Raw genomic sequence first — 23,021 nt, forward strand, 5'->3', positions numbered from 1 at the left:
GCTACTGACAACTTTTATGGAGGTGCAGATTTCATTTTCCAGCAGGACTTGGCACACTGTACTGTACATTATTAGTGGTATCAGTGGCATTAATTTGAACCTGTTCTGTTCTCTCTCAGGCAGTCGCTGTCACTGCTGGAGGTAGCCTCAGGCCCGGCGGAAGCTGCTGGAAAAGATGCAGCCAGTGTGGTGAAGAGTCTGGACCCAAAGCTCTCCTCAGTTGGGGTCGTCTCAGAGAAGGGAAAGAGCAAGTGTAAAGGGTGTCCTACAGTAAGTCTTTTGTTAACAAATATGTTAATGTAGCGGTTGTATTTATTGAAGTTAATATGGCGTCGCTACTGTTGCTTTTTATTTATTCTAAAATCTGGATTAAATCTCTCTCTCCCTCACACACATAGCTGCTTTTATGTTGAAGGTGGAATAGGAAGCTACACTAGAGTTAATGGAGGAAGTTACCTTCAGTAACTCAGATTCTCACTTAAAATCATCAAAACTACCCTAAGACGAGCACTGAGTGGTCCAGCGGTTTTAAATCGCTGCCACTATGATCGGGAAATCGTTGGTTCGAATCCCAGACATGCTGCTTGCCATTAGGTTCTCTGGAGTCCCAAAGCTTTAGCTTTTTCCAGACTGATAGATGATCAATCACTGTTTTCTTATCTGTTTTTTAATCTGCTTCATGTTGTCAGACAGATTCTATTTAAGTGATTTCTTGATTCTACAGGTCTGGTAGTAATCAAAAATTGAACTCAGCTTTCCAAAAAGTGGGATTAATCACAGTTCATTTATAGAGGGGAAAACACATTTTTCACAAAGAGCTAGATCGGTTCGGATAGAAATCATAATTTAAAAAGTGCTTTTTATATTTAATCACATTATCTTTGTCTGATATTAAAGTTTGTTTGATAATCTAAAAAATGTAAGTATATCATGCCACTGTAAATAATTACATATTTGTCATTTTCTTGGATATAATTTCCTAACCTCTCACTGTATTTACAGCTGATGGATACCTGGAAATCTCTCCGTGGGGAGTTGGAGCCGAACTCGATGTCTAAAGCAACCGCCCCTCGCAGCTTCCTGACCCTGATCCAACAGCTCCGATCGGCCAGCAAGAGCGAAATCCTTAGAGTGCTCCGCAACTGCAGCAAAACAGCACTGTAAGAGCCTGTCACCTGCCTAGCTACTGCTTATTAATATTTATCCTAATGAGAGAATGTAGCCCAATCCCACTGTACATTACATTTAAACTCTCTGGTTGTCTTTCTCCGGTTGTAGCCCTCAGCTGGTGGACGCTGTGACCTCCGCCCAGACGGCCTCATCTCTGGCGGCCATGCTGGAGTTCTTGGACTTCAGTAAGGAGGACGGCATTCTGCTGCAGGAGCGATTCCTCTACGCCTGTGGCTTCGCTTCACACCCCACAGAGAGCATGCTTCAGGCTCTGCTGGTGAGAAAACACACACACACACAAACACATACACATACTGACCACAGATCAGCCCAAAAACATGAAAAATGGCTAAATGGCGGCTATGCTAATAGCACGAGGACACTGTGCACATTCTAGCGATTTTCCCAAAATGTGCATTTTAAAATTAAACCAATAAGATCTAAGAATTAATTTAAGTAACAGGACTGAGTGTTGAGATTGAGCTCCTCAGTCATTACAGTTACAATCAGATCAAATATACAGAAAAACTAATGAGAGAACTTAATTTTGGTCTTCCCATGATCTTCAGAAGAATCAGGTGATGTCACTTCCTGTTGTAGATGTGCCTGTTGTTGTAGAATGCTCCAGATGTTTCAGATGATCAGGGTAATGTGTTACAGTAACTAGAATAAGTGAAACCAAGGGACACAACTAAAATGTGTCTTTTAACTTAAATATTATGGATTTATTATGGAAAAAAAATATTTTAAAGCATAGATGATGAGAGATTTGGATTCAAACAATGCAAAAAAGTACATTAGAAAAATAATAATAATAATATTTCATGGTAAAGTTTATAGTAAGAGAGTGTGGACAGGTAACAAATGCTATTTTTTCAGTGTTCTAAGTAGATTATATTAATGTTTGTATTACATATCTTACTTTTGCAATTCGGTCAATGTACACTACACTATGATTAATAATAAAATGTATTTTAAAGTTATTTTGTGTGCACATTTATACATGTAATTTCCTGGGGACAGAAATGGCACAGATTCTTTGAAATATGCCATAGAACTTTTGTGTAATTAAAAATTATTAACATATTCTATAGATGTAATTCATGGTTCTGATATGTGTGTGTGTGTGTGTGTTCTGTGCAGGATATCTCTAAGGGAAAGATCGCCAGCACTGACATTAAGGAGTCGGTTGTGATCATAATGGGAGCTTTGGTCCGGAAACTCTGTCAGAAAGGAGGATGCGACCTACCAGTGAGTTTCCCACACCCTAATTCATGGATTCACGTCTGATTCAGAGTTTGGAATCATATAACTTGCTTTTAATAATTGATTCACCAATTTATTCACTTTAAGTCACAGTAATTGTAAATTGTAAAGCCGAGTAAAGTCGAATTAGTTTCATTTTTAGCCTTAAATCAAATATGAACAGACTTGAATGAATTAAAGAGGATCAGTCTGAACCAAGGATTTATCAACCTGAAGAATTAAATGAATTTGATTCATCATAACTAGCAAGACTAATAAAATAATAAAAAAATATTGTAATTTAGAGCATTTACTTAGTAGTTTTAAGAGTTCAGAAATCAATATTTGGTGGAATAACCCTGGTGGTTTTTAAGTTTTCATGCATCTTGGCCTCATGTTCTCCTCCACCAGTCTTACACACTGCTTTTGGATAACTTTCAAGCAGTCCAGCTTGGTTTGATGGCTTGTGATCATCCATCTTCCTCTTGATTATATTCCAGAGGTTTCAATTAGGTAAAATCAAAGAAACTTATCATTTTTAAGTGGTCTCATTTTTATATTCACTTTTATATTCAGTATACATACAGTATTGGGGCACCTGCTGATGAGTACTGCAAAAAAGGAATCAAATACTGTAAAATGATTTATTCCTGCATCAAATATGAGTCAGTCTGAACTTAGGATTCATCTTTTCAAAGAGGAGGAGACTAAAATGAATCAAATGAATCAGAGCTAGTAAGACTAAAATTAAACAAATGTAGGTCAAAAAAATGAATCTGAATCATAAAATAACAACCATATTTAAACAAATAACAAGTTGAAACTGCCTAATGAGAGTAGTAAAAATTAGGTGAATAAGAGCTACTTCAAAAGAGCAATTACTGATTAATTAAATATATAAGTAAAGAAAGCAAAGTATGAGTGATCATAATTAACCTTAAAATGAATCAAACAAACGAATGAGTCATACACAGCTAATACAGGAATTGAACTGGATTGATTTAGACAGACATAAGTCAGAAACATCTTAATCATGAACCAGAAATGAATTAGACTGAATCATTTCAAACGAAAGAAGAACCATTGCAAAATAAATAGAATTACTGAAGGAATGACCATGTTGTGTGTGTGATGCAGACAGTTGTTACGGTGAAGCAGCAGCTCCTGGGTGGGCTGGACGACACGAAGGACGAGGCGGAGGTGCAGATGTACCTGCTGGCCCTCAAAAACTCCCTCCTGCCCGAGGCCATCCCTATCCTGACCCGATTTGCAGAGTCCGAAACCGGAGCGTACTGCACCATCGCCATCTCCGCCCTGCAGAGATACGACCCTCCGCTCATCACACGAGAGGTTAGTGAACACACACCCCTCATCAAGGAGGAGCCTAACTGCATACACTCCTAATTATCTACCTTTTAGCACTGGAGCGAAACGGCAGATAATGCATAACTCATCACACAGTCATCTCAAACTGTGTGTAGGGGGTGATCAGTAAGCTTTATTACACTAGCTAGTCCTGTGTAACTCCTGTCCATGTTTATATACAGCTTTGGAAAAAAATGAAGAGAGCACTTCAGTTTCTGAATCAGTTTCTCTGATTTTGCTATTTATAGGTTTATGTTTGAGTAAAATGAACATTGTTGTTTTTTTTCTATAAACTACAGACAACATTTTTTATCCTAAATGAACGTTCAGACCTTAAATAATGCAAAGAAAACAAGTTTATATTCATAAAGAGTTTTAAAAGTTCTGAAATCAATATTTGGTGGAATAACCCTGTTTTTTAATCACAGTTTTTAATCATGCATCTTGGCATCATGTTCTCCTCCACCAGTTTTATACACTGCTTTTGGATAACTTTCAAGCAGTTCAGTTTGGTTTGATGGCTTGTGATCATCCATCTTCCTGTTGATTATATTCCAGAGGTTTTCAATTTGGTAAAATCAAAGAAACTCATCATTTATAAGTGGTCTCTTCTTTTTTTTAGAGTTTTATATCAGTATATATATATATACTATATTTAAAAAAATATTGGGGCACCTGCTGATTCATTGTTTCTTCTGAAATCGAGGATATAAAAAAAATGTTATCTTGCTTTAGTAAGGAGTCTCTACTGTCCAATAAGGATAAACGATTTTTGGTTTTCTGAACACTACAGTTAACGGTCTTAGAATGTTTAATCTGTCAGGTTTTCTGGATTTTCTTAGATTGTTTTTACTTACCCTTTTTTTTAATGTTCTGGTAACATTGCTGCAACATAACTTGTGTCAGTATTTACATTTTTAATTTTAAATTTTGTAACTGTTAATTTAAAAGTTTCCAGAGCGTTAGTATTCATCTATCCGGGAACGTTATGTGAGAATCACTCTAATACCGTTGTAATCCAAGCCGTTATTACGTCACATTTTCATAGCTAACTTTCTTGGAACCTTGTTAAAACATTGTTAAACGTTCTCATAACATCCTCCGTTAGCTGGTATGTCGTAATGCCAGGGCTGAGACTGGGGAACGCTGTCTTAAACGATCTGGCTAACTGAGAAATCTCCCCTCCAGAAATAGATCTTGGATCAGAGCGATGGGAACACCAGTCTTTCATCATCCTCTTTGCTTTTAGCGCTCACACAAATAGCCTCCTGCTTGATATGCAGATCACCATACAGGACATCCCTTTACAAGATGGCAGCACACAGTCACTCAGTCAGCTAAATTTGATGTAGTCCATTAGTTTTAAGATAGACTGGCGTCTGAAGTGTGGTACTTTAGTCTTATCTGCTGGTAATTACAGCTCAGGATCAGCTGCAGGTGGTTTAAGATGGTCTTTGATGATCAAGGTGGTTGAAATTTTGCTGGTCATCTATGTGAAAACATGGCCAAACTTTTGACCAGAATAGTGTGTGTTGCATTTGATTTACAGCTGCTTAAACAGCTTGGTCATGCTGGTCAGTAGTAATGGAGGGCATCACAGGGCATCTCACAACATTATCAGGATACTGTGATTCTGCGATACTCGATATATATAGCAAGATGATTGTTTTTTTTTTTTACAATACTTCATTGCATCTGTCTTACTGAAGAGAATAAAATACTCTTAGGATTGTGGATTTAAAAAACGAGACCTGCTAGAGGAGGTGGTCTTGGTCCGTTCCCAAACTCTAGAGCGGTTTGCTTGCGGTGAACTGAACTGCTGATAAGGCGCAGTTTAATATGATATATTAGCCAAATAATGCTAGTTACTACAAACGCTGTCTCTGCTCCATGCTGTTTACACGTGCAGTCTGTGCTATGTTCACTACTCTCAGCCGTGCGACTCTGTTTACTACGTGTACATCTGCTTTGTTTGAAAGTGCAGCGGCAATTTTTTTAGTGTTCATTGTTAAGGCAGCTTCACACCATGCTAACTGAAGGGATAGGTATTTTGTTATCTTGCTAACTACATTAGCATTGTAGTTCCAGTTCCAAAGATTCCAATTTTAGAGATAGCATTTTACTACATTGGGGGTTAGTGCATGTTGTGTAAACTAGATCACTTTTTCTGGACTGTTATAAGTGGACCCAAGTTAAACCTTTTGACTGGTTTCCTAGACATGGTTTTAGCCTAGTCTTGGACTAAACTCAAGCTTGTCAAGCTTGTTTGTTTGTACTGGTTAGTCAAGACTAATAATGCTTGTAGACCAGCTAAACTATTAAACTCAAACAAAAATAACATTAACCTAGTCTGGTCAAGAGCTAAGATCAAGCGCTAGTCAGCCAGGTTAACCCAATCTTAACTAGCTTGAGCTGGCCAAGTTTTTTTTTTTTTTTTTTTTTTTTTTTTTTTAAGCAGGAGTATCTGACAATTAATGGTAGCTTATAGCTAAACCCCCACAATTTCCAGTGGTGACTGATCGCTGACACAGCACTTTTGTCAAAGTCTAGGCTTAGCTCATGTGTAGAAAACCATCCCAAATTGACCTGGACCAGAGAGATTATTTATGACTCATTATTCTCATAATGCTCATCCCAGTGTCTGTTTAGGGATAAAGGGATCCCCTTCATAAGGAGATCTGCGCAAGTGCAGCAGCCATACGAATCCAAATACCATATTTTACAGATTATAAGAACACCGTATTATAAGGCGCGCTATCGGTGCAGTGAATGCATATTTTCTGGTCTATTTTCCTTCATAAGGCACGCCAGATTATAAATCAAAGCAATTACATTTATTTACAGTAAGCTTAGATTTCCAATATTTTCAAAAGCACGGTTAGCAGCAGCGCTAGCCGCAGTTAGCAGGGCTTAGCCCTAAAAAATGCCACCTTACAGCAGCACTATCAGCTCATCCCACAAAGCTTGTTTTAACACAGAAAACAAACAGACTACAGTCCAATATACTCTATACCTCTGAACTGCGAAAGAGCTAGCGCTTAACACAGTTAGTGGCTAATGCTAATACTGCTCAAGTATATATGCGGTGCTGGAGAATTTTTTTACTGAAACTCCTGTATAACGCTGTACTTCAGCTGAATGGCTTTACTGCTCCTTAATGCCTGACTGAAAAAAATCATATATAAGACGCACCAGATTATAAGGTGCTTTTAAAGCAATTTTGGGGAAAATTAAAGGATTTTAAGTCCGCTAGCACTCCTCTGTCACTGTACAGGTACAAATGCAGAAACACACAGTGTCAGAAATCACAAGCCAGTTTGAGTCACTAAGAGTTTAAAAGAGAGCGTGTGATGAATTAGGCAGGCGTTTAGCGCCGAAAGTCTTCATTACCCGTTAGCTACACTAGCCTTGTAGCACCTGTGCTGAAACTGAAGAAGCCAATTCTCAGGCACCAAAAATATCTCAGCTAATTGAGTAAATTTGAGGTTAGCGGGGCGTTATTAAAAATTTAAATTAGGGTCATTCTACAGAAAATTGTATTTTTTTGAAAAATGGCTTAGTATGTTTTCTTTTTCTTTTTCGGCTACATGAATGCACATAAAATACAACATTATTATTTTGACCTTTTTTGTGCACGAATTTAAACTTTGTGGGCACTAAAGATTTTAGAAAATAGCTGCAACTGACCATCAAACCACATGTTGATATGTCTGCTAAAATATATTATTTTGATCTAGTTTTATTCTATCTACTTTAAATGTTAGTATAATTTTTTTTTCATCCTACCCTATTTTGTGTAATATATTTGTAAATATAATATATGAAGTGTAATATATCTAGAAATATAATATATGAAGAGTAAATATAATATATGCTGTGACATATTTGTAAATATAATATATGAAGTGTAATATATCTGTAATTATAATATATGAAGTGTAATATATCTGTAAATATAATATATGAAGAGTTAATATAGTACATGATGTAAAATATATCTGTAAATATAATATATGAAGAGTAAATGTAATATATGAAGTGTAATGTCTGTAAATATAATATATAAAATGTAAATATAATATATGAAGTGTAATATATCTGTAATTATAATATGAAGTGTAAATATAATATATAAAGTGTAATATATCTGTAAATATAATATATGAAGAGTAAATATAATATATGATGTAAAATATATCTGTAAATATAATATATGAAGTGCAATATGTCTGTGAATATAATATATGAAATGTAAAAATAAAATATGAAGTGTAATATATCTGTAATTATAATATAAAGTGTAAATATAGTATATAAAGTGTAATATATCTGTAAATATAATATATGATGTGTAAATATAATATATGACGTATAATGTATCTGTAAATATAATATATAAAGAGTAAATATATAATATATGAAGTATAATATATCCATAAATATAATATATAAAGTGTAAATATAGTATATTAAGTATAATATACATGGCAAATGGGAACATTTCCTTCATATTTTCTCTCTCTTTTTTTCTCCGCTCAGGTGAAGCAGACACTGAACCGGGTGTATCATCAGAACCGGCGCGTGTACGAGAAGAACGTGCGCGCAGCGGCGGCTGACGCCATTCTGAGCAGCAACCCGTCCTACATGGAGGTGAAGAACCTGCTGCTGTCCATCGGTCACCAGAACCACGAGATGAACAAGTACATGCTGTCCAAAGTGCAGGACATCCTGCGATTTGAAATGCCCGCAAGGTGAGACATATCTTACCAGACGTTTAAAGATAATACTGAGGAAGAAGTGATGGTGCTGGAAAAAAAACATAGTGGTTTAATGTCCTGTTGCTTTTACTGAGCACTGCTGTCGTTCACGGCGGCTACGGCCAACTTGGCTTAAAAGAACCAGAACCAAAACGTGACACAAGTAGACAACTTAAAAACGACGAGTTTCTTTGATTTTACCAAATTGAAAATCTCTAGAATATAATCAAGAGGAAGATGGATGATCACAAGCCATCAAACCAAACTGAACTGCTTAAATTTCTGCACCAGGAGTGTAAAGCATAAAGTTATCCAAAAGCAGTGTGTAAGACTGGTGGAGGAGAACATGATGCCAAGATGCATGATAACTATGATAAAAAACCACCAGGGTTATTCCACCAAATATTGATTTCTGAACTCTTAAAACTCTTTATGAATATGAACTTGTTTTCTTTGCATTATTTGAGGTCTGAGAGCTCTGTGTCTTTTTTTCATTATTTCAGCCATTTCTCATTTTCTGCAAATAAATGCTGTAAATTCTCCAAATAAAATATATTTTTATTTGGAATTTAGAACAAATGTTGTCTGTAGTTTATAGAATAAAACAACAATGTTAATTTTACTCAAACATATGCCTATAAATAGCAAAATCAGAGAAATCAATTCAGGAACTAAATTTCTCCTCATTCCACAGTAAACTGGTGCAGCAGGCTATGAAAGACATGATCACCCACAACTACGATCGCTTCTCAAAGATGGGATCCTCCTCGGCCTACTCCGGCTTCATGACCCGTAAGTGATGAGTGACCGTCTCGCTCTGATCTAACTCCTTTGAAATGAGCAAGATGCTAATGCTAATGGAAATAAATCCACCTAAAATGAGCTAATATGATGCTATGTGTTTTGCTGCTGTTTGTTAACACACCTGTTTCCTGCAGAGGGCGCCGATGTCACTACCACCTACAGCCTGGACATCCTGTACTCCGGCTCCGGCATCCTGAGGAGAAGCATCATGAACATTTTCGGCCAAAGCTACGGCGCCCTCCTGCAGGGCCTGCAGGTACTGCAAGCACAGCCCTCTGCACACATTCGGCCAGAGAAACTCTATCACAGTAATGAAGGAACACTCTACACCCTCGCTGCTGATTTAATCAGATATAAAAGCCACGCCATTACCTCCTTAGAGTCTAATCAGAATTCACATTACAGTATTTTTAAGGCTCAGCTGTTGGGCTTTAAGATTAGATCTGGTGGACGTGTTTATGAGCATAATAAATACAGTATTAGGAGAAATGCCAGCCGCCGTTCCAGCCTTGCTGCCGACAGACCCTAACAGGTCAGACACTGACGTGACCCTCTGCATATGGAGGAGAGGAGAGCAGTGCAACATACGCTAAAAACATAATCATACAAGAATCCAGGACAGATTAAAAGATCTAAAACAACTTCCTCTTACCTTTAAACATCTCATCTTTTAACCTGTACACTTCCTCTTACCTGTAAACATCTTACCTTTTAACCTGCACACTTCCTCTTACCTGTAAACATCTTACCTTCTAACCTGCACACTTCCTCTTACCTGTAAACTTCTTACCTTTTAACCTGCACACTTCCTCTTACCTGAAAACATCTTACCTTTCAACCTGCACACTTCCTCTTACCTGTAAACTTCTTACCTTTTAACCTGCACACTTCCTCTTACCTGAAAACATCTTACCTTTTAACCTGCACACTTCCTTTGACCTGTAAACATCTTACCTTCTAACCTGCAGACTTCCTCTTACCTGTAAACATCTCATTTTCCCACCTATATACTTTGTTATACCTGTAAACATCTTACCTTTTAACCTGCACATTTCCTCTTACCTTTAAACATCTCACATTTTAACCTTTTAACCTACACACTTCCTCTTACCTTTAAACATCTCACCTTTTAACCTTTTAACCTGCACACTTCCTCTTACCTTTAAACATCTCACCTTTTAACCTTTTAACCTGCACACTTCCTCTTACCTTTAAACATCTTACCTTTTAACCTGCACACTTCCTCTTACCTTTAAACATCTCATCTTTTAACCTGCACACTTCCTCTTACCTGTAAACATCTAACCTTTTCCTGCACACTTCCTCTTACCTGTACACATCTTACCTTCTAACCTGCACACTTCCTCTTACCTGTAAACATCTTACCTTTTAACCTGCACACTTCCTCTTACCTGTACACATCTTACCTTCTAACCTGCACACTTCCTCTTACCTGTAAACATCTTACCTTTTAACCTGCACACTTCCTCTTACCTTTAAACATCTTACCTTTTAACCTGCACACTTCCTCTTACCTTTAAACATCTCATCTTTTAACCTGCACACTTCCTCTTACCTGTAAAAATCTAACCTTTTCCTGCACACTTCCTCTTACCTGTACACATCTTACCTTCTAACCTGCACACTTCCTCTTACCTGTAAACATCTTACCTTTTAACCTGCACACTTCCTCTTACCTGTAAACATCTCACTTTCTCACCTATATACTTTGTTATACCTGTAAACATCTCACCTTTTAACCTGCACAGTTCCTCTTACCTGTAAACATCTCATCTTTTAACCTGCACACTTCCTTTTACCTGTAAACATCTTACCTTTTAACTTGCACACTTCCTCTTACCTGTAAACATCTTACCTTTTTACCTGAACACTTCCTCTTACCTGCAAACATCATCCCACCTGTACACTTCCTCTTACCTGTAAACATCTTCTTACCTGTAAACTTCCTCTTACCTGTAAACATCTTCTCACCTTTACACTTCCTCTAACCTGCAAACATCTCACCTTTTAACCTGCACACTTCCTATTACCTGTAAACATCTCACCTTTTAACCTGCACACTTCCTCTTACCTGCAAACATCTTCCCATCTGTACACTTTCTCTTACCTGTAAACATCTTCTTACCTGTACACTTCCTCTTACCTGTAAACATCTTCTCACCTGTACACTTCCTCTAACCTGCAAACATCTCACCTTTTAACCTGCACACTTCCTCTTACCTGTAAACATCTTCCCACCTGTACACTTCCTCTTACCTGTAAACATCTTCTTACCTGTACACTTACTCTTACCTGCAAACATCCCACCTTCTCACCTGTACACATCCTCTTACCTGCAAACATTATATCTTCCCACCTGTGCACTTCCTCTTACCTGTAAGTGTCTTCTCACCTGTACACTTACTCTTACCTGCAAACATCTTCTCACCTGCACACTTCCTCAACACTTCCACAACTCCACCTTGGTATGCCTTTTTTTTACCTGTAAACATCTTCCCACCTGTATAGTTACTTCTACCTGTAAACATCTTCTCACCTGCACACTTCCTCAACACTTCGACACCCTGTTATACCTTTTCTTACCTGTAAATCTCACTTCAACTGTACACTGACTTTTACCTGTAATCCTACAGGTGGCCATTGAGGCACAGGGTTTGGAGTCTCTAATCGCTGCCACACCTGACGAAGGTGAAGAGGACCTGGAATCTTTCGCCGGAATGTCGGCGCTCCTTCTGGATGTGCAGCTCCGCCCCGTAACATTCTTCAAGGGCTACAGTGACCTGATGTCTAAAATGTTCTCCATGTCAGGAGACCCCATTAGTGTGGTAAAAGGGCTCATCCTGCTCACTGACCATTCACAGGTGAGAGAATGTAATTTCTGCCAAGCATTAACATCAATTAGACCTTTATAAGAGCTGTAGATGTAGAGATGTACTTCTTTAGGCAGCATTCAGATTACAAGCCACATTGCTAAAATACATTTTTTCAGCTATAGCCGCTCAGCTGCACCAAGAGATGTGTTGTGGGTATGAGAGAGAAGCATGTAGCACTTATGCTAATGCTTAAGGCTTAAAAGCGAAAAGACTCATGAATTCTGATTTGACCGTTCATATTAATGTCGCATGTTCATGGATCGGATACGTATCCAATTTAGGACCGCATATGAAAGTGACTCAAATCTGATTTGAAAAAATCAGATTTGGCACGTTCACACAGCCACGAAAAAATCAGATCTGAACCACATTGAGCAAAAAAATCAGATTTGAGTCACTTCAGCCTGCTAATGTGAACATAGCCATAGATGTAGGGATTATTGAGTATTTTTCTGTCTTTCAGGTGATCCCCCTGCAGTCTGGTCTGAGGGCAGCTGTAGAGTTCCAAGGTGGTCTGGGTATTGATATCTCTGGTGGAATGGAGTTTAGCCTTTGGTACAGAGAATCCAAGACCAGCGTCAACAACAGGTACAAAACTAACCATTTGTCTGTTTATTGTTAATGTTTTTTTGGCTCCAATTTGTTCTGTTTTAATTCTGGGACACATAAAGGCCTCCTATCTCCTCCAAAACTCTACATAGCAGCTGTCGATATGGGTCTGTGGAGCTTATCATTTCGTCATAAATCCTCTCGGGAGGCTCAGTGTGCTCCTCTGATCTTCTCCTTAGTAGCCTCTGTATTAAGCCCAGCTCCGTTAGCTTCTGGCTGCTAGCCTGGGAATGCTAGCTAAGCCTGCTTAGCGTTCGCCAGGAAACAAATGCATTGGCAGACAGGTGAGGTAGATTCTTCAGATCATTCAGTACAAATATAGGCTGTCCTTGGGCACCAGAGGCTGGGGAGAAGGGCACTAATTGTGGCAGAAAACATCTGGCAAGACTGTGTTTTCGAACTTAGCACTTAACACCGTGGGATGCAGCTTAAAGCTGGGGTTGGGTTTACAGTAAATAAGAGGTACGGGGTCTTCTCTTTGTTATGTGGACGGCATCTGTAGGTGGCATCTGCCAGCAGTCTGGATAGGCAGGGGCAGGTGTATGATTCATGGAATTGAGCACTATCTCTTTTGCTAAGGCATATAAATGCACACACACACACACACATACAGGGGCTCACACTTACACAAGCAGACAGACAGAAAGGCGGGCTATGTATAGATACGAATAAACAGCAGCTCTCTAAGGTCCACAAGCTCTGCATGCCGCCATCAGACCCGTTGATCACTGGTAGCCATTTCGAGTGGGGCAATAAAGATGGACAGACGAGAGATTAGCCAGACGACTGAGTCAGCTGAACTTCGCCTGGCATCTACGTCTGTCCTCAAGGAGCTTAGTGTGCCTGCGAAGTTTAATCAACAAAGTTAATTACTCATTATTTACAATCATTAAGGAAAAATCTAATACTCTGTAATGTTTATATGACCTGCACGCTCATTCTGACAGACTGTAATACACTAGAGGAAGCATAGAGGGCACTCTATAAAGCTCTATAATGTTTATCTGATCCACACGCTTATTCTGACAGACTGTAATACACTACAGGAAGCACAGAGGGCGCCCTATAATGCTCTATATTGTTTGTATGACCTGCACACTCATTCTGACAGACTGTGATACACTAGAGGAAGCACAGAGGGCGCCCTATAATGCTCTATATTGTTTATATGACCAGGACACTCATTCTGACAGACTGTGATACACTACAGGAAGCATAGAGGGCGCCCTATAATGCTCTATATTGTTTGTATGACCTGCACACTCATTCTGACAGACTGTGATACACTACAGGAAGCACAGAGGGCGCCCTATAATGCTCTATATTGTTTATATGACCTGCACACTCATTCTGACAGACTGTGATACACTACAGGAAGCACAGAGGGCGCTCTATAAAGCTCTATAATGTTTATCTGATCCACACACTCATTCTGACAGACTGTAATACACTACAGGAAGCATAGAGGACGCTCTGTAAAGCTCTATAATGTTTATCTGATCACACACTCATTCTGACAGACTGTAATACACTACAGGAAGCATAGAGGACGCTCTGTAAAGCTCTATAATGTTTATCTGATCCACACACTCATTCTGACAGACTGTAATACACTACAGGAAGCATAGACGACGCTCTGTAAAGCTCTATAATGTTTATCTGATCCACACACTCATTCTGACAGACTGTAATACACTACAGGAAGCATAGACGACGCTCTGTAAAGCTCTATAATGTTTATCTGATCCACACACTCATTCTGACAGACTGTAATACACTACAGGAAGCATAGACGACGCTCTGTAAAGCTCTATAATGTTTATCTGATCCACACACTCATTATGACAGACTGTAATACACTACAGGAAGTGTAGGCACCCACTTCATTTAAAAAGCACTTCATAAAGCTCCAATGTGTTTAATATGTTCTCTTCAATATTTTTAGCAGTATAATCACTTTAAACATATGCGTTTTCTCTCCAGGGGTTCTCTGGTGGTTGTGGGTAATGTGACGGTGGATGCTGATTTCCTGAGCGTGGGAATGGAGGTGAGCTTCGATATGGAGGCAGCTCTGGACTTCATCACCACGGTTCAGTTCTCCAACTACCCCTTCCTCGTCTGCATGCAGATGGACAAAACCACCTTCCCCTTCAGGTACGAACTAAAACTGCTCTATTTAGTTGAATCCATTGCTGACACAGGTGTGCAGATGCACACAAACAGCTTGACTAGCTGTAGAGAAGTAGAGAACCAATAGATTTGGACTGGAGCAGATAGACATGAATTCAGGGGTACTGAGCTGTGTACTGTGCTGATGGTGCACCATCCAATACTTTTAGTAACACCCAGGCCTTGCTAACATTCCAATCACTGGGTGCAATCAAATCCTCACAGCAGTGTGAGCTCCAAAATCTAATAGAAAGCCTTGCCTAATAGAGACACCAGACACTAATAGAGTCTCCAATAGAGACAGTTACACAGAAGGCGCTCTATAATACTATACAAATGCTAATATGATCCACATGCCCATTCTGACAATCTGTTTTTCACTACATGAAGCATAGAGGGCGCTCTATAATACTTTATAATGCAAATATTGTTTACATGCTCAATCGGACAAACTGTAATTCACTACAGGAAGCACAGAGGGCGCTGTGTAATACTATATAATGCTAATATGATTCATGTGCCCATTTTGACAAACTGTAATACACTACAGAAAGCATAGGGGGCACTCTTTAGTGTTCTGACAAACTGCAATTCACTACAGGAAGCACAGAGGGTGCTGTGTAATACTATATAATGCTAATATGATCCACATGCTCATTCTGACAGACTGTAATACACTACAGGAAGCATAGGGGCGCTTTTTAGTGTTCTGACAAACTGTAATTCACTACAGGAAGCACAGAGGGCGCTGTGTAATATGTCGTGCGTTATTTCACGACTCTTCTAGGCCTCCCAGAAAGGGAAGCCTGGGCTAGCTAAAATGAGCTCTAACCTGGCTAGCTTAAATGAGCTCTAAAAAATTATCTAGTCATGCATCGATGTAAAGTTCTAAATTCAAAAGAAAGAAGATAAAAACAGACGAGTGCCCCAGGTTTAAAGAAAGGAGAAGACTTCTTTCCGATGTTCTAAGTTGATTCTTTATTGTTCTTCAGTCAGGAGAATTCAGTCTTCTGAATACACAGAGGAATACACACACTTTTATACAGTATTTGGGTGAACAAAGGTGGGGGCTTTTGGTTCCACCTTTCCTTCTCCTGCCCAGCTTTTCCCGTGGGAGCTTGGGCCTCTTGAGACACCTGGTATGATTTCTTATCTGTCTCCCCCTCAGTTCCCAGCGTGCCTGGTACAGACTGGGCCTTGCTGAGGAAGAGCAGACAGAGTTTTAACTGAACTCAATAAACTCGTTCATATATGGCCAAATGTACTAATATATGAGTAATATAACATATATTGATCCCTAATATCCTAATTTAGGGTCCCACAAATACTATATACTATTATGATTCATGTGCTCATTCTGACAGACTATAATACATTGCAGTGTACCTACCCATAGCTGTATGGTACCTATAGCATATATTAACATTTTGCTTATGGTAAAATCTGTCTTTACCTTGATTTAATGTAACCGATTTTGTATTAAAGATGGACGGGGACTGACCTGGAGTCATTTTTTGTTTTGTAGGCAAACTGTGTCTAAAGTGGAGAAGCTAGCTTCCGGGAAGCATTTCGCCTTGCAGAAGATGAAAGAGGAGCTGGTGCCGGGCTCGGAATTCCCTCTTCATCAGGAAAACTCCAACATGTGCAAGAAGGTTTTTGACAATTCCTGGTAGATCCCAAAAATGTAACTAACCCATATGGAAAAAGATTTTTTTATAGATATTAAATTCATTAAATATATTGCATAAATAATATATATATATATATATATATTATTTATGCAATATATTTAATGAATTTTTTTAAGAGCACATTCCATACAGATATTAAAGCGAGAGATTTTATTTAACTTAAACAAGTTTTTTAGATACAGGTTTTTAAAGAAGAATGCATTTTAAAACAATAAAAAATAAATATATGAATTGATACATTTTTATATATGCCAAAACATATGTTTTAAAAATACTTTTAATATATTTGGCCATTTTTGCACCTTGCATATGTTTGATAAATACATTCTGGATACATTTTTTTCCATATGGGAATGTTACAGGTTGGGCTGAATTGGCTAAGTGCTACATGCCTCAAGACTGTACTGAACTTAACATTTTTAAATAAAAATGGCTTAGCCAAAAGTGCTAAAGTCTTCTGTAGGCTAGGTAGGGTGTTGGTTGGCTTTTAAGCCACTCCTCCTTTTTTACATCGAACTTTCCCCTTAAGTGCTAATAATGCTGCATTCCATTTACTTCGGAAGTCCGTTGTTGGGGCTGGGAATGATGTCACCACTGCAGTTTCTGAATCAATTTCTCTGATTTTGTTATTTATAGGTATATGTTTGAGTAAAATGAACATTGTTGTTTTATTCTATAAACTACAGACAATATTTCTCCCAAATTCCAAATAAAATATTGTCATTTAGAGCATTTATTAGCAGAAAATTAAAGATGCAGAGACCTCAAATAATGCAAAGAAAACAAGTTCACATTCATAAAGTTTTAAGAGTTCAGAAATAATCAATATTTGGTGGAATAACCCTGTTTTTCACAGTTTTTTATGCATCTTGGCATCATGTTCTCCTCCACCAGTCTTACACACTGCTTTTGGATAACTTTATGCCGTGCAGACTCTTGCAACTTATGGACTTGAAATTCTTTTTTAGACTTGTTTAGACATTCCAGTTGAGAAATTCAGAAATTCGTAAGTTCAGATGGAGCGCAGCATTAAAAAAAAGTGTGGTTTAACACAAGGTGCTAATGATGCTAACAGTGCGTAAAAAAAAAAAAAAGTAAAAAAAAAAAGCAAGAGTTACCATGACCTTCTTTGAGTAATGCTAACTCACTCGGACTCTTTTGCTATTGTTAGCATAAGCTGGACTGAAAAAGCACACAGCTTTCACTACAATCAATTCATAGGTTTATGCGAGTTTATGGTGGTTGTGGTGCTGATTAGCTCCAAAACAACATACTCCATATTCTTCTTTATTCTAGCAGGAAACTAAATAATAAATTTTATTTATTTGAGGAATACGAAAAAATGACATGATGAATCAGGACCCCGCCTCCAGTAATTGGTGTTGTGCTATTTTTATATGTATGATGTGTTATAACAGGACAGGTGTAATAACAGGCTGTACAGCTGCTTCTAGGTTATTTATTTGGTCAAACCAATTTCTACCACACCTCAGGCAACGCAGCCAAAGGAAGAACCAGCAACACACCAGATGTTTACAGTCTTTTATTTTTCGAGACAAACAGGAAATGAATTAGCATTTTATTGGACAAAATGGTGCCTTGTAAATTGTATGTTTCATCTTTTTTATGGGTCGGTGTAAATATTCTTCAGGGGTTAATTTTTGACAATGTAAACGTGAATAAAAGACCATGTGATTTTAAAATACAACGTCTGTCTTGATTTTTTAGACATATACTATCCACAGTAAGGATATGTTTAGTAAATAAAAAAAGTGTCTATGCGGGGGTTGACTGTTAAGCTGCGTTTGCAACAAGTTTCATGATTTTTCAGTTGAGATCAGCAAATTGACCGTCAAAAACCCTGTAAGACTATCCAAGAGCAGCTACCAACAGAAGCTGGTCTAGAGCTGGATTTACCTGCAGGGAATATACCGTTGTGTTTAAAACGGTTCAACCCCCACTGCTAGTGCTGTGCGATATGACGATAAATACTGTATCGTGGGGACGATAGAAAAGTGTCTATCGTGCTACTTAGTGCTTACAAAGTTTCTATGGTTGTACTTTATTCCTTCGTTTGAGCCATATTTAAAGTCCCACTCTAGACAGCGCTTGAAGCACACAATCACTTCTTTCCACAACAAAATATAACAGTAACTACACACATGCAGATATATAAATAATAACGTAATTATGTAAATAAAAATTCTTATTAAAATAATGATTTTTACATTGCCTGCACCTGTTACTGGCCACAGGTAACTTTAAAAGAGCATCACATGCTTGTAACAAAGTTATTTAAGCACATTTAATTGTTATTTAAAACAGATATATTTTTTCACACAGAGAAGAATGGTGTTTGTATGGAAAAAAATATGTGTCACTGCAATCGTTTCTGGGAGAAATACTTAATTTTCTCGACCTCTGTATCTTGTATATTTCGTCACATAATTTTTCAGTTGTATAAATCTTTTATTGCCCCCTTCAGCCCCCCATGCCCCCTGCATCCCTGGCTTTTACTGCTTCTCTGGAAGCGCGCGCTGCACATTCCCGCCGAACAGCTGAGCGCGCGTACACGTCTGTCACTCGCGCCGCTACCATGGCGACCGCGTCAACAAACGAGGGGGCGGTTCAGATTACACTGCGCGGACTCACCGGCCATCAGAGCCCCCCTCCAACACCCCCGGCAACACCCCTAAATCACACCGCGAGCACGATTTACTGCCTGTAGCCATTCACAGCCCCCGAAATCACTCAACTAACCAAAATACCACGTATATTTATTTAATATATATATATTAGCTATATTTATATAAATATACCTGTTATATTTATTAAAAAATATATTGGTTATATTTATTAAAAGTATATCAGTTATATTTATTAGAAAAAATATCAGTTATATTTATAAAAAATATCAGTTATAAAAAATAGTATTTATATTTATAAAAATACGTGTTATATATTGATTTAAAAATAGCATTTATATTTATTAAAAATTATCAGTTACATTCATTAAAAATACCAGTTATATTTATTTAAAAATTAGCATTTATATTTATAAAATAATATCGGTTACATTTATTAAAAATACCAACTATATGTATATAGAAAATACTAGTTTTCTATATTTATTTACAAAAAATGTTATTTTTATAAAAAATAAAAATAAAAAAACATTAGTCATATTTCATCAGTCATGCAGGTATTTTCATCAATTATGCATTAGTCATGCAGGTATAAGCTGCCTAAGTAAACAAAACTGTAAAGCTTAAAGATTCTATTTTAAACGAGTGAAACGAGTGCTGGATGTTAATCTACACAGATTTTTCTCCTAAAAACTGTTTATTTAGGTGAATAAAGCGCTTCCATTTCTATATCATTTATACATCTAAGCTTTCTATAGTAAGCTTAGATGTATAATATTTTCAACAGCGCGGTTAGCAGCAGCGCTAGCTGTGGTTAGCAGCGCTTAGAGCTAGTAAACACAGCCTGACAGTGCCACACTGAGGTAAGCCAGGGTGCTTTTAGCCAGCGGTTTATCCCACGTAGTTTGTTTTAACATGGTAAACACGCAGGATACAGGCTGATAATACTCTGATAAATCTCTGAATGGCAAAAGAGCTAGCACTGTGGTTAGCGGATAATGCTAATACTGCTCAAGCCTTAGTGCTGGAGATAAAAAAATTGTATAAATATATATTAGTCATATTTACTACAAATATAAGTTGTTATTATTTTAAAAAATATCAGCTATATTTATTTTTAAAAAGCAGTTATATTTAGAACAAAAAAAAAACTTTTATTTATTAAAAACACCAGGTATATTTATTTACAAAAATGTTGTATGTATTAAAAAAACATCAGTCATATTTATAAAAAAATGTATCAGTCATATTTATTACAAATATTAGTTATGTTTATCAAAAAATCATAATATATTTCTTTTTTAAAAAAGCTGTTATATTTATTTTTTTAATCTGAAAGTTACAATTTCTAGACAAAAAAAAAACAGTGATAAAACAGTGTCCCAATGATGAGTAATACATGATAAATCAATGGACTTTATCTGAAACAGGTGATGGGATATTGGGATATTTAAAAATACCCAAAATAAATATGATAGGTAGCTCCATTTGACACAGTCAGATCACACAGTGGACAATTTGAGTTAGCTTGCATTTTCAGTTTATTCCAAACCTACAAAATCCATCTGATTCCACTGTAATTCCTTCTTACAAATTCCATCATCCCACTCCCTGCTCCATTCACTCTGCCGTGTCTATTTCGAGATCCGGGCACAGAAAAGAGGAATCAATTCTGATCCACCTCTCAAAATGGCCTCCATCATAATCATCCAGGACTTTCCACTAACCTTCTTCACATATCAGTGACCAATGAGTGTCCAGTAGCAAGCTGGTCGCCTCCTTAGTGCTCACAGCCAGCATTAGTCCAACAGTGATACACTAGTATCTTTTATTATGCTGGTAACTGGAGAAAGAACCATGTTTTAATGCAGTGTTTTTATTTTTTAATAAAGAACTAGGGCCCAGTTTCAGTAAACAAAATAAGAGCTCAAATCTATTAAGAGTAGTTTGCTCACTGCAATGCTAACATCTTCTCATTAGCTCTCGATTTTTTGTTTTTGCTAATCATGGTGTGTTTTTGTTTTTAGTCTGTGAATATGACAAATTGTCTTTAAAGTGCAATCTTCTTGTAGTTCTACTACCTTCCTGAAAATATTTATTTATATGAATTTATATGCACTACAGCTAGTAGTTTTATTAGATTTGAGTTATGATGCTAACTGATTTTTAGCAGATTAGCATTACTGGGACTAGGGGTGTGCCATATCGTATCATACGCAATAATATTGCCAACATATTTGAATATCGTGAACGATATTATACCCTGAAATATCGTGCCATAACACTCCCACCTAATTATCGCACCAGGGTTCTACTTTTTTGCTGTTTCTAAGCAAAAGAGAAATTCACACATTTCTCATTTCATATTAACTATCTACTAGAGACAGATTATATCTGTCCAGTATCATTTGTTTTACTCTATTGCTAGATATATGGAGATATTTGGAGTTCTGTTACAAATCTGCTAAAATTCTTGTATTTTTTTTAGTATCTCAGTTAGGGGTGTGCTGTATCATATCGTATACAATAATAAAATGTAAGTTTTGTTTCGTTGCAGTAGCGTATTTTTTTTATTTTTTGTCACATCGCCAAGAGTAGCGTTATCGTGATAATACCATGAAATATTGTGATATTATTTTAGGACCATATCGCCCACCCCTAACTGGGACATGAATTTATTGGATAGGTTCAGCAGCTGTTTGCAGACAGGGCTAGATTATTCAGTCTGTACAGTTCATATCAAATGAGGAAAAAATACAGAAAAATGAAAAAAAAAACAAAAAAAAGTAAAGACAAAAGAAAAAGAGGAAAACATTCAGTCTGAGTAACATTTAGATGGAGTTAAAGCTTTTAAATGCTTATGTATCAGCAAACTTGCACATGCAGAGTGGTGTACTGCATTTAACAGACTATAGGGTGCACTAGATTATAAGGCACACTAAGGCAAACACAATTGTAATGCTCAAACATTATATTTCAAAGGAGTGAAATGAGTGCTGGATGTTAATCTACACAGATTTTTCTCCTGAAAACTGTTCATTTGGGTGAGTAAAGCGCTTCTGTTTATTTACAGTAAGCTTAGATTTACAATATTGTGAACAGCGCCCTTAGCAGCAGCGCTAGCTGTGGTTAGCAGCGCTTCGAGCTAGTAAACACAGCCTGACAGCGCCACACTGAGGAACACTGAGTGTTTCGGTAAGCCAGGGTGCTTTTAGCGAGCGGTTAGTCCCACGTAGATACAGGCTGATAATACTTATGTCTAAAAGGCAAAAGAGCTAGCACTGCGGTTAGCGGCTAATGCTAATACTGCTTAAGCCTCGGTAAAACTCTGGCTTTACTGCTCCTTGCAACCTGACTGGTAAAATTCATACATAAGGTGCACTGAATTATAAGTCTCCCTCTTGGTTTTTGAGAAAATTAAAGGATTTTAAGTGCGCTTTATAGTGCGATAAATACGAAACTGCCTTTCTCTGGCTAGACTAGCAAACCTAACATTTCTGTCTGACCAAAAATGTTTTTTCTGTCTCCAAAAGGGTATGTTTCTATTGCATTTGTATTTCTACTGGTCCATTTACCATGACATTCTGACACAATGTAAAGAATAACAGACAGATTCACACTGTCAAAAAAAATATAAATATATATATATATATACTAAATTAGGAGGACAAT

The 23,021-nt window shown here is 37.4% G+C and overlaps 1 protein-coding gene across 2 annotated transcripts in view; it reads left to right on the top strand.

The window, feature by feature from the left end:
* The window catches only part of LOC103028418 (microsomal triglyceride transfer protein), a 32,274-nt gene extending 13,862 nt beyond the window's left edge, over positions 1-18,412 (top strand). For both annotated transcript variants that reach the window (XM_049472458.1, XM_022681703.2), the window contains exons 7-18: positions 120-270; positions 1,003-1,160; positions 1,279-1,447; positions 2,314-2,421; positions 3,553-3,765; positions 8,320-8,531; positions 9,232-9,329; positions 9,476-9,597; positions 11,996-12,223; positions 12,699-12,823; positions 14,828-14,998; positions 16,539-18,412. In XM_049472458.1, coding sequence (XP_049328415.1) covers positions 120-270; positions 1,003-1,160; positions 1,279-1,447; positions 2,314-2,421; positions 3,553-3,765; positions 8,320-8,531; positions 9,232-9,329; positions 9,476-9,597; positions 11,996-12,223; positions 12,699-12,823; positions 14,828-14,998; positions 16,539-16,686 — 1,903 coding nt within the window. In that variant the 3' untranslated portion in view covers positions 16,687-18,412. The remainder of the gene's footprint in view (positions 1-119; positions 271-1,002; positions 1,161-1,278; positions 1,448-2,313; positions 2,422-3,552; positions 3,766-8,319; positions 8,532-9,231; positions 9,330-9,475; positions 9,598-11,995; positions 12,224-12,698; positions 12,824-14,827; positions 14,999-16,538) is intronic.
* Positions 18,413-23,021: the final 4,609 nt, after the last annotated feature.

Source organism: Astyanax mexicanus, chromosome 25, assembly GCF_023375975.1.
Source record: "Astyanax mexicanus isolate ESR-SI-001 chromosome 25, AstMex3_surface, whole genome shotgun sequence".
NCBI lineage: Eukaryota > Metazoa > Chordata > Actinopteri > Characiformes > Acestrorhamphidae > Astyanax > Astyanax mexicanus.